Source organism: Bufo gargarizans, chromosome 1 (genome assembly GCF_014858855.1).
Source record: "Bufo gargarizans isolate SCDJY-AF-19 chromosome 1, ASM1485885v1, whole genome shotgun sequence".
Lineage (NCBI taxonomy): Eukaryota > Metazoa > Chordata > Amphibia > Anura > Bufonidae > Bufo > Bufo gargarizans.
This window is the reverse complement of record NC_058080.1, coordinates 506357900-506373923: the sequence shown is the minus strand read 5'-3', so window position 1 is coordinate 506373923 and position 16024 is coordinate 506357900. Positions and strand designations below refer to the sequence as shown.

Sequence of the window (16024 nt, the reverse complement as noted above, 5' to 3'; positions counted from 1 at the left end):
GTGACATCCACAGAGCACATAACAGTGATATTTAATTTGTTGTTTGTGTGGTTAAAAGACATCCACATTGTTCTCATAACAGTGTGACATCTACAGTGTCCTCAAAAGAGTGAGATCCACAGTGCCCCCATAAGAGTGAGATCCACAGTGCCCCCATAAGAGTGAGATCCACAGTGCCCCCATAAGAGTGAGATCCACAGTGCCCCCATAAGAGTGACATGCACAGTGCCCCCATAAGAGTGACATGCACAGAGCCCCCGATACTGGTGACATCTACAGCGTGCGTGAAATTGATTGTAAACTAAAATCAGAAATGAAGCCTACACAGAGATAAGGTAGATTTCCTCCTGTTCTGACCAAACACTGACATATGAATAAGACCTTATACTGACATCCTCAGTGGCCCCAGAACACTGGAAAAAATGGCTGGATTGGTATGGGATCCTGGTGTTAAACTGTGTGTATGTCAGTGAGGCTAAAAATGAAGGACCTGCAAGGTTCTATTGGCCAATAGGGGTCATGTGACTGTATGGTATTAAAGGTAAGAATGAAGGACCTGCAAACTTCTATTTGGTCATGTGATTGTGCCATATTTTCTTTCATATTATTATTTTTTTTGTAAATACCTCAAGAACGCTAGGTCCTAGAGAGCTGAAACCCAGTCTAAAACCTTTGGAAGCACCAGAATAATCTATATGCCAAATTTGGTACAGATTGGACCAGTTGTTTTGGTCCTGAATAAAGAACAGACAACATAAATTATTTTTTACATAAAGATATTGTTGCTTATTATTTGTTTGATTCCAAATTCAGGTAAGCAGTGTGAGAAAAAGAAGTTCACAACAGATAGTAATTGATGATGAGGAGGAAGAAGAGGAGGAGGAGGAGGAACTGGTCTCTTCGCGTAAACCTGAAAAGACTAAACGATCAAAGATAGTATTAGTGAAACGAGAGAAAAAAGATCTGAATGAAGAGGAAGAGGCAAAGGTAAATGGTCATCTTATTATTTTATTTGATCTTTCCTCAGGTACCTGAATTGGTTTTTATAAAAGTCTTTATATTGCTGCAGTTTCTAAAGTGTAATTTTTTTCATTCACATTCATTTGCAATTTGTGTTCGGTATCAAATGTGCTACAGAACTGGCCTGAAAATCCTTACTATAGTTTAAATGTGTTCACTGCAGATTTGGTTGTGGATTTCACCTATTGCAAAATCATGACCAGAATACGTAACCCATTGGGCATGCTTTGGATTTGATCTGCAGCATTCCTAGATTCCACAGCAGATTTTTTTTTAAATGCTTGTGAATGGAGTTTCCTCAACAGTTTGTCACTAACATCCATATAAAAGTCTTTAAGAATCCATATAAAACAATGTCTTCTTCAAAAATCATCTTTCTCGCCCATTTTCCTTGGGGGACACAGACCTTGGGTATAGCTCAGCTCCCTAGGAGGCGTGACACTAAGTAAAACTGTTAAGCCCCTCCTCCATCAGCTATACCCTCAGCCTGGAGATAGAGGCTACCAGTTTTAGCTTAGTGTCCAAGGAGGCAAGACACTCCCTGCTACTGCAGGGCTGTTTTCTCCTTGTTGTAATTTTTTCTCTAATTTGTTATTTTATTTTTGTTTTTTCCTAGGGATACCAGAGACGCATTGGGCCTCTCTGCTCTCCCGGGGTGAGCTGCGCCAGTGCCAACTATCTGCACTGCTGCCTCCCCCACAGAAGCAATAGGGGATCTGGGCAGCAATGGCTCCCCTACATCCCGCCAGCTAGGGGGTCGCCCGCACGCAAAGCCCCTCTCCCAGCTTCCTGCCACTGCGGTGCCAGTAGCTGAAGGGGCGACCCTGCTGGAAGGAACTGAGGGTGAAGACAGGTAAGATGGCTTTTCCAGCCCATACCCTGTCCCTATTTGCACTGGGTTTGGGGGGGCACCCGTGGTCGTCATTTGAGCGCTCTGTAGATCTCCCCATCTGCGGCTGCTTCCGCTCCCCAATGGCTGATTCCCACGCTGTTTATAGGGCCCGGATTACTCTCCTGACATCCTTCTCCCTCCCCGCCGCCGCCGCTCCGTGCGTGATCGGGGGGCGGGGCTTAGGCCCGACATCGGCGGTTCGGGCTCGGCGGGGGACATTGTGACAGAGGAGGCTCGGTGAGGTCACCCACCTGCATATCGCCGCGCACTTGGGCCTGCGGGCCTTATTCTACGGACAAAGGTTTTCGTTTCTCACGCTCCTGCATAAACCTGAGAGTCACGGCAGCAGGGGGCGTGCTCTTTTTCGCGCGCGCGCGCGTCATTGGGGGCGGAGTTACGTTCTCCTTCACAGGAGACATTCAAACGTGTAGGGGGCGGAGCTTCTTCCCGCGCCTCTGCTGAGGTTTTTTGCCGCGCTTCCTCACTCCGTTCTGGAAGCTGAGCCACGTGGGAGACTCCTGGTGCATAGATTGCGTTTCTGGGACGCACGCTCTCTGCTGTTGCTGCCTTTCTGCAGCTGTTGATCTGGACTTCACTCCTGACGTTCTTCTGACACTGGTAGGACAGTTAACCCTCTCCTAACCCTCCTGGTCATAGCTGCTGCAACCCCTTGTGGTCTCTGTATCAGGGTACGACCACTTTTTCAACATGTCAGATCCCACGGGTGCCCCCAAACCCTGGTACCATGCCTGTACCGCCTGCAAGGAACTTTTTCCGCGTGGGCAATCTGAGCCGCATTGCCTTGCATGTCAGGCCCCGGTGCAGGGCCCGCTTTCCGCTGCGCCCCCCGGTGCCTCTGAACCCCCTGACTGGGCTAGGTCTCTGTCTCAGGCGGTGGAAAGCCTTACACACGTAGTGGGCCGTCTCGTGGATAGACCGCCTCTCCCGCAGGCTGCCACAATCCCTGTCGCACCCGCTGGGACTACCGTTTCTGCCGCCCCCACTGATTCCCTGCCTCCCAGCGAATCTTCCAGGGCCCGGCATATTCAGAAACGTTCAAGGGTTGAGCGCACATCTTCTCCAGATGCTTCGCTCTCTCCGCCATGCGTGCGAGCTCAGTCAAGTCTATCCTCTCAAAGGGATACGCCTTCTGAGGGAGAACTGGCGGATTCGGACGTGGACATGGACTCAGAGCTTCCGTCCAAATTGGCGTCCGCGGTGGGGCATCTTATCACTAGCATCCGTGATACCTTTCACATACACGATGACCCCCCCAGCTCTGAACAGGCCGGCGTGTCCTTTCTTCGCCCCAGACAGGCCTCCAAGGTCTTTCCCATCCACGCTGATTTTTCTTCTGTGGTGTCCAAGGCTTGGACCCGGCCTAACGTCCGCTTTGTTACACCCAAAAAGCTGGACATTTGTTATCCCTTTCCAGCGGATTCTGTGACCACGTGGACGTCCCCGCCTAAGGTTGATCCTCCCGTGGCTCGCCTGTCCAAAAGCACTACTATTCCTGTACAAGACGGATCTTCCCTCCAGTCTGCTGAGGACCGTCGTACGGAATCCCTCTCCAAGGCCATATTTACTGCCTCTGGTTCGGCCCTTAGACCGATCTTTGCCTCCGCCTGGGCTGGTAAAGCGGTCTCTGAATGGGGTTTGCAACTGGAACGGGAGTTAGGGTCGGACGTCCCTCTACAGGACCTCCGTTCCTTAGCCCAACTAATTGTCCAGGCCGGAAAATTTGTCTGTGAGGCCTCTCTTGATGCGGGTGCCCTCATTGCCCGTTCCTCTGCCCTGGCAGTTTCTGTCAGGAGGGAACTCTGGCTGAAGGTTTGGGCGGCGGACGCCGCTTCCAAACGCTCTTTGGCTGGCCTACCATTCACGGGTTCCCGCTTGTTCGGAACCCGTCTGGACGAACTTATATCTGAGGCCACGGGTGGGAAGAGTACTCACCTCCCCCAGTCCAGGCCGAGGGGCGCCCCCCGTGGTCGCGCTGGTTCGTCCCGTTTTCGGTCCTTTCGCAAGCCCACCGGGTCTAGACCCGCGGCCGGTTCTTCTTCCTCTGGCCCAGCCCAGGATAGACGCAAGAAGCCGTTTTTTCGGACGCAATCTACCTGGCGCAAGCCCCAGCCCACACGGGCTCCCACAGGCCAGCAGCCCTCTGCCTGAAGGTGCGCCCCCACCCACCCGGGTGGGGGGCCGCCTTCTACTGTTCAGGAACGTATGGCGGGCCCACATCTCAGACGCATGGGCGCTCGAGGTTGTATCTTGCGGATACAAGATCGAATTTGCGTCCATTCCGCCAGACCGTTTCTTCCGGTCCCGTCCTCCGCGGGATCCTGTACGAGCGGCCGCCTTCTTCACGGCCATTCGCTCTCTAACGGACAAGGGTGTCGTCGCCCCCGTGCCTCCGACGGAAAGGTTCAGGGGGTTCTACTCGAACCTCTTTGTGGTTCCCAAGAAGGAAGGCTCAGTGCGACCGATCTTGGACCTAAAGCGCCTGAACCGTTTTCTCCGACTGCAGAGATTCCGGATGGAGTCTCTCAGGTCCGCGGTGGCCTCCCTGGAAAGAGGGGATTTCATGGCCTCAATCGACGTTCAGGATGCATATCTCCACGTTCCGGTTGCTCCATGTCATCACCGCTTCCTGCGCTTCGCAGTGGGGGACGATCACTTCCAATTCGTCGCCCTTCCCTTTGGTCTGGCGACGGCTCCTCGAGTATTCACCAAGGTCCTGGCCCCTGTCTTGGCCCTTCTGCGTTCAAGAAGTGTTTTTCTTCTCCCTTACTTGGACGACATCTTGGTCAAGGCACCCTCCTTCTCTCAGGCATCCGGCAGTGTGGGACTCACTCTGGAGACCCTGACGCGGTTCGGTTGGATCATCAACCACCCCAAGTCTTCCCTTACCCCCTCCAGACGGCTGATCTTCCTGGGGATGCTCCTGGATACGGAGTTGGCGGAGGTCCGCCTCCCGTCGGACAAGCGTCTGGCCCTTTGCGGGTCTGTTCGCAGTCTCCTCCGTCATCACCGCCCTTCCCTCAGATCCAGCATGCGGTTGTTGGGGAAGATGGTTGCCTGTTTCGAAGCGGTGCCGTTCGCACAATTCCGATCCCGCACCTTTCAGAGGGCAATTCTGTCGGCCTGGGACAAATCACCGAGGAGTCTGGACAGGACCTTTCTTCTGCCTCCCCTGGCTCGGGCTTCCCTCAGCTGGTGGTTGCATATCCCTCTACGGGGGAGGTCCTTCCTCCCACTGAACTGGCTGGTGATTACCACCGATGCCAGCTTACGGGGGTGGGGGGGGGTTTTCCCTCCCCGGTCCGTCCAGGGCGTTTGGTCTCTATCGGAGTCCAGACTTCCAATCAATATTCTGGAACTGAGGGCGATTCTTCTGTCCCTCAGACACTGGACCCATCTACTGAGGGGCCACCCTGTTCGGATCCAATCGGACAATGCCACGGCTGTGGCATACATAAACCATCAGGGAGGCACTCGCAGCGCTGCTGCGATGCAAGAGGTGGCCCTCATTCTCCTCTGGGCGGAGGCGCACGTGCCGGCCTTATCCGCGATTTACATCCCGGGGGTGGACAACTGGGCGGCGGATTTCCTGAGCCGGTCCACCATCGACCCGGGAGAATGGTCCCTGCACCCAGAGGTGTTCGAAGCCCTTTGTCTTCGCTGGGGTCGCCCCGACGTGGACCTCATGGCTTCCAAATTCAACCACAAGGTCCCCCGATACCTGGCCAGGGCACGGGACCCGAAGGCGTACGGCGCCGACGCGCTCGTCCTTCCGTGGCGCGAATTCTCCCTTCTGTACGTCTTTCCTCCTTTCCCCCTCCTGCCACGGGTTCTTCGGAGGATCGCGGCAGAGGGCGTTCCCGCGATTCTGATCGCCCCGGATTGGCCCCGCCGGTCTTGGTACGCCGACCTAATGTTGCTGTTGGCAGACGCACCGTGGCCACTGCCCTCCAGGGAAGACCTTCTCTCTCAGGGACCGATCTTCCACGAGCATTTAGGCTCGCTACGTTTGACGGCGTGGCTATTGAGACCGCCGTCTTAACGCGACGGGGTTTCTCCGCGGACGTAGTCCGCACCATGATCCGTGCTCGTAAGCCCGTGTCCTCTAGGATCTACTATCGGGTTTGGAGGTCCTATCTGGGGTTCTGTGAGTCCCGGAGCATCCCACCTCTCCGGTTTTCTCTTCCCACGATCCTGTCCTTCCTCCAGTCGGGTCTGGACCTGGGGCTGAGCCTCAGTTCTCTGAAGGGACAGATTTCGGCGCTGTCTATTCTTCTCCAGCGTCCCCTGGCCCCTCTGGGGCCAATTAAGACCTTCTTACAAGGGGTGGCTCACTCTGTACCGCCGTACCGCCCTCCAGTTCCATCCTGGGACCTGAATGTGGTGCTCTCGGCGCTCCAATCAGCCCCCTTCGAGCCTTTACGGGAGGTCTCCCCTCGCCTTCTGTCCTGCAAGGTCATCTTTCTTGTGGCCATCACATCTCTCCGACGGGTGTCGGAGTTAGCGGCTCTTTCTTGCTCCGAACCTTTCCTGATCTTCCACCAGGATAAGGTTGTGCTTCGGCCTGTCCCGTCCTTCCTGCCAAAGGTGGTCTCCGCCTTTCACATCAATGAGGACATCGTCCTTCCGTCGCTCTGTCCCTCTCCTTCCCACCCCAGAGAACGGGAACTGCACCGTCTGGATGTGGTCAGGGCGTTGAAGATTTACCTGGAGGTCACCGGATCCTTTCGGCGCACGGACTCCCTGTTTGTGGTTCCGGAGGGTTCGCGCAAGGGTTTGGCGGTCTCCAAGGTGGCTATTGCCCGTTTCATTAAACTGGCGGTGTCTGAGGCTTATCGAGCCAAGGGTAGAGCTCCGCCTTTCAGCGTCACTGCTCATTCCACCAGAGCAGTCGGGGCTTCCTGGGCGCAGAGGCATCGGGCCTCGGCTGAACAGTTGTGCAAAGCAGCCACTTGGTCCTCTCTGCACACTTTCACAAGGTTCTATAGAGTGCATACGCATGCATCAGCGGATGCTGCTTTGGGCCGCCTGGTTTTGCAGGCAGCGGTTTCCTGATGCTCCGGTGGTGGTCCGCCTTGGGTTTGTGGTCCCTCCCTTCTTGGACTGCTCTTGAACGTCCCAAGGTCTGTGTCCCCCAAGGAAAATGGGCGAGAAAAGGAGATTTTTGTATAACTTACCAGTTAAATCTCTTTCTCGCTCTTCCTTGGGGGACACAGCACCCACCCTTCTGTGTTTGGTTACGGGGTTATGGTCTGGCGCCCCGTTGGGTTGCTGGCTGGTTGTTTCCATTGTTGGTTGTTATCCTTTCACTACTTGGACACGCAACTGGTAGCCTCTATCTCCAGGCTGAGGGTATAGCTGATGGAGGAGGGGCTTAACAGTTTTACTTAGTGTCACGCCTCCTAGGGAGCTGAGCTATACCCAAGGTCTGTATCCCCCAAGGAAGAGCGAGAAAGAGATTTAACTGGTAAGTTATACAAAAATCTCCTTTTTGATTGATGGCTGTCTACTACGCAGTTGCATATAGCAGAGTTCGCCATTGGAGTTTGTTCGAAGGCTGCAGAAATAACCCCATTCGGAGACATGGAATAGATTTTCAGTTGCAGAAATTCTGTAGTAGTAAGGTCATGCAGAGACACACAGCATTATAAATCATTGGAATGCCTGTGGTCCCGTGAAACAAGCCGTGTCCATAACAGGAAATAACGCTCACACAGGGAGCGTGATTTCCGCACAGGACACACTTGTATGAAAGAAGGCTTAAGTTGCAAGTAGAGGTGCATGCCAGCAATTGGCGGTAATCCATTTACTCTCAGTAGGGTGGATTCACACACAGGTTTTTAATGGCAATTTCTGCCGTGTTGTGCTGTCGGGTTTAACTCCACTGAATTGCAGTTTCCTGTGGTGTCATTATGGTAAAAGCGCCAAGAATGGACATGTGAACGGTGGCATGGACTCCCATTGAATACTTTTGGAGGCAGTTTCAGCTCAGATGCCATGCGGTTTTCTGTGCAGAAAAGTACGCCATGTGAACATACTATATGAGAAATATCAAATGCAAGACATACTAGATTTTTTTTTTAATTATTATTATTATTTGTTGCTAGCTCCTTTTTTTTAAATTTTTTTTTATTTGTTAGTTTTTTTTGTGTTTGGTGTGTTTTGTTTTTTTTTTAGCTTTTTTTTTTATTATGTAGCTTGCTGAAGTAATGCAATTTTTTTCAGCTATTTTTCCATTTGTTTCCCTATAGATAAAAAGGTCTGAAAATATAGGACATTTGCTTAGAAATAAAAGACCAGTACAATAGGCCCAAAAAACTGCAGTCAGTTTTTATTGTACTTTTTAGTGGTAAAAATTAAAAGCTAAAACATATTTGTGTGAAGGAATTCTAATGGCTTTTATGATTTTTACACCACTTTTATTTTTCCCATTGCGCTGCCTCCAAGAATCGTCTAATTTAGGGCTCCTGCATAGGACCCCATCTGTTTCTGCTGCAAAACACTGATACCCACCAAGAGTCTGCCTATATATATATATATATATATATATATATATATATATATATATATATATATATATATATATATATATATATATAAATATAAATATTTTTTATTTTTTTTTACTCCTTTAGAAATGTCCTATCCTTGTCCGCTAAACGGACAAGAACAGGATATGTTCTATTTTTGGGGTCTGCATCCAATCTTCTAAAAACGTGGATCTGATGCTCACCGAAAATACGGCCTTGTGCATAGCCCTTATCCTCATCATAAATTAAGTGCATCTGTGGCAGTCCTTTTAACTGTCGAAGAAACAATTTTTTTTGCTGACATTTACACCTGTTTCCAGGCATAAGTTTTCTGAGTGCCAGCATGGCCCCCATCCCACCCAACTGCTGAACACTGTGTAAAACCAGCTTTGTGGCCGGTTACAAAAGGTACTTGCAACTATTTTTCGACTAAAATTGTTATAAGTCCCTTATTATATAACCCTAACTGTTTTCTCTGAATGGAGGGAAGAGGGGGTGTCCTGATGTGTTGAAAAACATGAATAATTGCCAAATAACGCTACGATCCAAAATGTACTGTCTATTAACCAATACGCTGAATTGTGATTTAAAGCATTTCACAATTATTTGCATTGTAATGAAACTACGGAGGATGTGTGATATTTATAAATGCTGATCCGCATATCATTTTTTCCATTTTTTGGAGCAGAATCTACCCACACATTCTGACACTCCCCGTGACTCAAATGTGTCATTGAAATCATTGCAGTTGGACAGCCCAGAGGTGGATGATGTTGTATCCAGTAAAGCAGCTCAGAAAGGTAACTAATGAGACCTTACATATATGCTATGTGCCCCCCCCCCCCCCCCCCCCCCCCCATTTGTCTAGTAAAAATATGTAAGTGGACAGCAATATTTAGGAAAATTCTGATGCTTGGGAACATTTCTTTACTTGACAATCCTTGGACTACCTATTCAGCTGAAGGTGGTATCAAAACATAGTCCAGGAAAAAAATCTGTTTGGGTAGAGGATGTCAGATCTGCACATGGTCAAGTAGTATTGTTAGCGCTGCATTTTGTGGTGACAGGTTCTACTCAAGATCAGACTGAACCTATATAGTAACAGGGGTGTGGAAATAAATTTTAAAAAAAACTACTTGTCGAAGGACTAAAGCGGGGGCTCGATCTACTTGTCCCTCATGACAATCTACTTGTCCTGATAGAAATAATTATTTTAAACCAAAACCATATTTAAATGCACCTCCACGCTTCCTTATGTAGGGAGGTGGCTGGCTTGCGTTCCAGTCTTTGTGGTGTGAAATGACTCTTAAGTTTAGTCCTTGTTCACACCAGATGATTCTGTCCAGAATGCACTACATCGCGGCCCGTTGACTATGTTGTAGGGCAGGAGGGGGCGTGACGATCCATTGAAGTGAATGGCACTGTAGCCGCAGGCGATCGGATGCACGGGATCGCAAGGCACAATAATGCCTGAGGTCCGATCTGGTCTGTTTGGACTGGACCGCAGGCATAATGTGCCTTGCGATCCTTAGCAGCCGATCGCATTGCAGCGGTTGGGCATGGTTATGGTGCCAGTCACTTTAACAGACCACTACGCCCCCTCCTGCCCCACAATATAGTTAGCCAGCCGCAATGCGGTGCAGTGCATTCTGGACATAATCAGGCCGGAACGCACTGCCTGGTGTGAACGAGGCCTTAATGTGATCACAGCAATTGGTTTAGTGCACACTCTTGCTCTTAGCACATTACTACCTGTACCTCTAGGTGATTCAGGCAAATTAGCTGCTGATGTGGCATGGAAAGGAACCCCCTCACCTCCCAGTTTGACAACACCTGCAGAAAGGGGGTCCTCTGAGGGATGCTGGCAGAGTTGAGAGTTCTATCAATGCCCCTGGCTCTGTTACTGCTCCTTCCCCTGAGCCGGAGACGTGACAGGACCTTTCATTGCTCCACCCCTCCAGCTCTGTAATTTCTTCTTCCTCACGCTGTCGCTACACAACACCCCCTCCCGCTCTGTCTCCGGGGCTGCGTCACTGCTCTACGCCTACTGCTCGGTCACCGCTAGTGTTGAGCGAACCCGGTGAAGTTCGGCCGAACTTCAGGTCAAAGTTCGGGACCGAACTTGACCCCGAACCCGGACCCCATTAAAGTCAATGGGGACCCGAACTTCACTTTATTATTTTCCATTATAACATGGTTATAACGGAAAATTATCGTGAAAACTCAGATACGATGGTATATTCTAACACAGAGGCATTCCCATGGTGATGGGGACACTTGAAGTTAAAATATACCATCGGATCTGAGTTTTCTCCAATCCGATGGTATATTTTAACTTAAAGCGTCCCTATCATCATGGGAATGCCTCTCCACGCCCAGCTCGTCGCCGATCCACTGCGTCCACTGCTCCTGTAAACAAAGCCATCTCAGCCCTGCTACTTGCCCACAGCAGGGCTAAGCTACTAAACAAACTACCTGCCCGGCGCCTGGAACTGCATGTCCCGGGCATCAGCCGATACGACTTCCACACCCCTGAGTAATCCTTGTAAGTTTGTAACTTAGTTTCAATACTGTACTGAGCGAGCGCTCCGTACAGTATTAGAATGTATTGGTTCCAATGAGCCAAAGCTATTACTTCGCGAAGTCTCGCGAGACTTCGCGTAATAACTTCATAAATTTATTTCTACTGTAAAAAAACATTTTCTAAACTTGGTTTCAGTACCGAGCGCTCACACCGTACAGTATTGAAACAAAGTTTTATGTGAATAGACTTTGGATGTTTCATCCGAAGTCGATTCACTCATCCCTATTTGTAATCTATAAAGATTTAAGGTCCCTTTACACAGGATGATGTACCAGCAGATTGTCGGGAGAGAAGCGTTCCTTCCTGACAATCTGTTGCTCGCTAGAGGAGGAGATCTCTTCCAGAGATGGGGAGGAGCTATTATTGTTTCCCAGCAGCGGATCATGTTTTCACAGCAGGATCTACAGTTGTGAAATTAGGATTTTTGTGTTCACACCAATGATCCAATTACCCGAACGAGTGTTTCGCTCGTTCTTCAGGTAATTGGCAGTACATTTACAATGGCAGATCATCGCAAACAAGCGTTGCTATGAATGCTCATTAGCCATGATCTATGAGATTCTCGGCCCGTGTAAAGGGCCCTTAGACGATATACCACAGATATCACCTACCCTGTGGATAGGTTCTAAATATATGATCGCTGGGGGCTCCAGCACTGGGACACAGTTCACAGGTCATTAGAATGTAATTCCCTAGCCCCCATTACTTTTATATTTGAAATAATGGTGGTGATGCATGTGCCCTGCTGATCCATTCAAAGTCTGTGAAACTGATGACATAGCCTATTGCTGTACTGTGTCTCCATCAGTCCCATGAACTTTAAATGGAGCATGTGCATGAATGGGTGAACGCCACTCCATTCAGATGCCTTGCGAACAGGACCCCTGTTCTAGTCATTGGTAGGGGTTTCGGCATTGGAGAGGTGATCATTGCTTTTTCAGGGATACCCCTTTATGTATAAGCCTATTTTTTTTTCTGCAGATAAAGGCTTACATGTAGAAGTGCGCGTAAACAAGGAGTGGTTCACAGGACGTGTCACTACTGTAGAGACTGGAAAAAATGCTGTTCGCTGGAAAGTGAAGTTTGATTATGTTCCTACAGATACAACGCCACGTGATCGATGGTACTGTACCCTATAAAAACTTTCAGTTTATGGACTTTTAAAGTATTAAGAAGATTGAGCATGGCAATGTGTGCTTTTGATGCACAGTTACTTAAAGGCAGTAAGATGTATATATCTATTTTACATACACACTATTTTACATTTTAATATTGATCTATCCTCAGGATAGGTTATCAATATCAGATCGGACGGGGTCTGACACCCAGCACCCCCTCTAGATCAGTTGGTTAAAGAGAAGGCAGCCTTCTCTTCAGATCTTCTCAGAACTGATATTGATGACCTATCCTGACGATAGGTCTTCAATATTAAAATCTCAGACAACCCCCTTAAGGTGAAGGTATATGGTACACTGGTAGACACTTGACATTATAGTATGTGATTTCAGGGTGGAGAAAGACAGTGATGATGTGAGACTCATGAGGCCACCATCACCAGAACATCAGATGCCTGATACACAACAGGCAGAGCCTTCTACCTCTGAGAACTCCCGAATAGAGCCTGACACAACAGAGCCCAGCGCCTGCCTTGCTCCTGTGGAACAACTTACACAAGTCCTCCGGTGAGCCGACAGCCTTTTTGCATTTTAAAATTTGCATCGTTAATTTGAAGCTTAATTTTAGGTTAATTAAACAAAAACAGTCTTCCCTATAACTTGATTGCAGTCCTGTGTGCTACTCAAAATGATTGACAATTGTCTATCATATAGCGTCACTTCCTGTCTCTGTGACTGCAGAGTATAGTCTCACAGACCGTAATTCACATGGGTTACTGGGAGAGAATAGGGCAAGGAGTTATGGAATATGACATATAGTCCTGAGCTAGGAGGACACATAATTGTATGAAGGGATGAAGTGGAGGTAAGTAGAAAAAGTACTTGGGGATATTTTATTTTAAATCAAAACTAGTGAAAAGGAAAACTGGCTTAGGCTTTCACACTGGCGTTTCTGGGTCCGCTTGTGAGATCCGTTTCAGGGCTCTCACAAGCGGCCCAAAACATATCAGTTCAGCCCCAATGCATTCTGAATGGATAAGTATCCGTTCAGAATGCATCAGTTTGGCTCCGTTGCGCCTCCATTCCGCTCTGGAGGCGGACACTAAAACGCTGCTTGCAGCGTTTTGGTGTCTGCCTGACGATGCGGAGCCAAACTGATCCGTCCTGACTTACAATGTAAGTCAATGGGGATGGATCCATTTTCACTGACACAATATGGTGCAATTGAAAACTGATCTGTCCTCCATTGACCTCCAATATAAGTTAGGACGGATCCGTTGTGACTTAAACTTTTTTTAAAAAGAATAATGCAAACGGATCCGTTCTGAACGGATACAAGCGTTTGCATTATCGGTGTGGATCCTTCTGTGCAGATACAAGACAGATCCGCACCGAACACAGGTGTGAAAGTAGCCTTAGTTGCCGATAGTAACCAATCAGATTCATCCTTTCATTTTTCAGATCTCCTTTGAAAAAATAAAATAATAAATTTAGTTGTTATAGTGAACTAAGCCAGTTTTCCTTTGCACCAGTTTTTATAAATCTCTCCAATGTGTTTAGTGCTAGGATTTTATAAAATCTATAATAGAGGTGTGTGAAGGAATTCATCTAAATGCAGTGTGATGTAATGTCATTTCTCTCTATTTCAGGAACTGCTTACGATATTTTTTACCACCCAATTTTCCTATAACCAAGAGTGAACTGAGTACAATGAGTGCTGAGGATCTTATAGCTTTCCCACTGGTAAGTGATGAAAATAAATTCACCCAAGTTTTTATCCATTCTTACATAGGACAGTGTTGGACATATTAGGCTTTTTACTGCCTATAACTGTCTCCTTAAAACTTTTTTATGCTAAGTACACCAGATGGGGTGCAGCAGGGGCTGTGCCGAAACCAACCAAAACCATCACCATATTCATTACGGAAAACTATGCATATATATCTAAATGACCGATACAAAATGGGGAGCCCATTTTGATTTATTATATATATATATATATATATATATATATATATATATATATATATATATATATTTTTTTAATCAGATATTTTTATTTGATTTTCACAAGCATATTAAGAACAAAGGTAACCCTACCTTCCCCCTCCCATCCTCCCATTCCCAGAGTCTTGTGACCAATCGAGTCCAGAGTCCACCGATCTGGTAGTGAGTCCGGCAGTAAATCACCATACACTCACCATGCATACATCGTGCTCTATATCCCAAGTCATATATCACATGCCTATCTCATAATCACATTCATCCCAACAGCATTTATCATCCGATCACTCCACACTCATATCCTCCCTGCTTTCAATATCTAGAAATATCAGAACAACACATTATAGTATAACTGGCCTATGGGCTAAATATACCACTGTAATGCTGCATCCAGGAAAAGCACACCGTCTCAAATTTTTTTATGGACCCTCTCTTCTGATAGACGTATTTCTCCATTTTAACCAGATTGTGTACCCTAGCCTCCAGCTCCCATACCGTCGGCGGCAATATATCTATCCAGTGGAATGCAATACTTTTCCTAGCTTGATATAACACCCGCCCAATAGCCAACTTCTTTTTTGCCATGCCCGGCAATATCTCAAAATACCCTAATATACATGTTAAGGGTGCAACGGCAAGGCTTACCTCAAAAACAGTGTTTATTAGTTCTATGACCTCTGTCTAATACCGCCTTAGTCTTGGACAATTCCACATGAGATGAATTAAGTCTGCACTGGACATGTCACACCTTGGGCAGAGGTCATTGTCCCTATATCCCATTTTTTTCAAGACCACTGGTGTTCTGTAGACCCTATGCAATAAGTACAATTGGGAGACTCTCTGTGCTTCACTGACAGCTAACAACGGGCAATATTCTAACACCTTTTCCCACTGTTCCTCAGTGAGGTCTGATATGTTGGATTTCCACTTGGCATACTATTGTAAAGGTGCGCTTTTAACTTGAATATCAATAAATACACTGTAGTGAAGTGAAATAACTCCATTAGTAGTACCACTTGTCGCTGTGAGATCTATAATACTATGCTTTGGTGCGGGGGCAACCTTTTCAGACTTGTCTTGCGTCTTTATGGCGTGTCGGAGCTGCAAGTACAAATATAAGAATTTCTTTGGGATATTAAATTCCCGTTGTAGCTGTGCGAATTCTTTCAATATACCCTCCGAGTACAGCTGAGTCATTCTATTAAGGTTATATGAATTCCACACCCGTAATTCCGTAAGTTTGTCCAACTCCTTGTACATAGAATTAGGCCAAATTGGGGTATACGCCGTATATCCAGAGACTTTTGTTATATCTCTGGCCTTCCACCACACCTTGTGGATGGTGCTTAGTACACCATACTGACCCCCTTTAGTATGGAAGGTGCCATCTTCCAATGCAGACATCAAACATGTCCGTCCTACAAGAAATCTCACTATTTTCACCTTCTCTATATCTCCCCATCCTCTATCTAATATGCTGTAACTGACTCGACAAATAATATAACCACGGGTCCGGTAGAGCCAGACCTCCATTTGTTTTAGGTCGTCTTAGGGTACTAAGTTTAATTCGAGGGACCCCCTTCTTCCAAATTAAATCCCTAAACAGGCCATTCACTTTATCGAAAAAACGGATCGGGATCCAGCAAGGTGCATTATGGAGAAGATACAGTAACTGGGGCATCAAAATCATTTTTATAAGGTTGGTCCTTCCTACCATGGAAAGCGGCAGCTTGATCCACGTATTCACCTTATCTTTGAATCTATTTAGTAAAGGCGTTAGGTTCAGGTTTTCGTAATCCCTAGTATCAGGGGTTATTTGGACACCTAAATACTTAAAGGATGAAACTATCGTCAGGCCCAT

The 16024-nt window shown here is 47.7% G+C and overlaps 1 protein-coding gene across 3 annotated transcripts in view; it reads left to right on the top strand.

Annotated features, from left to right (window-relative positions):
- Positions 1-16024, top strand: part of MORC2 (MORC family CW-type zinc finger 2) — a 107737-nt gene that overhangs the window by 83665 nt on the left and 8048 nt on the right. For all 3 annotated transcript variants that reach the window (XM_044275231.1, XM_044275239.1, XM_044275247.1), the window contains exons 21-25: positions 814-987; positions 9149-9260; positions 12026-12167; positions 12553-12726; positions 13809-13902. In XM_044275231.1, coding sequence (XP_044131166.1) covers positions 814-987; positions 9149-9260; positions 12026-12167; positions 12553-12726; positions 13809-13902 — 696 coding nt within the window. The remainder of the gene's footprint in view (positions 1-813; positions 988-9148; positions 9261-12025; positions 12168-12552; positions 12727-13808; positions 13903-16024) is intronic.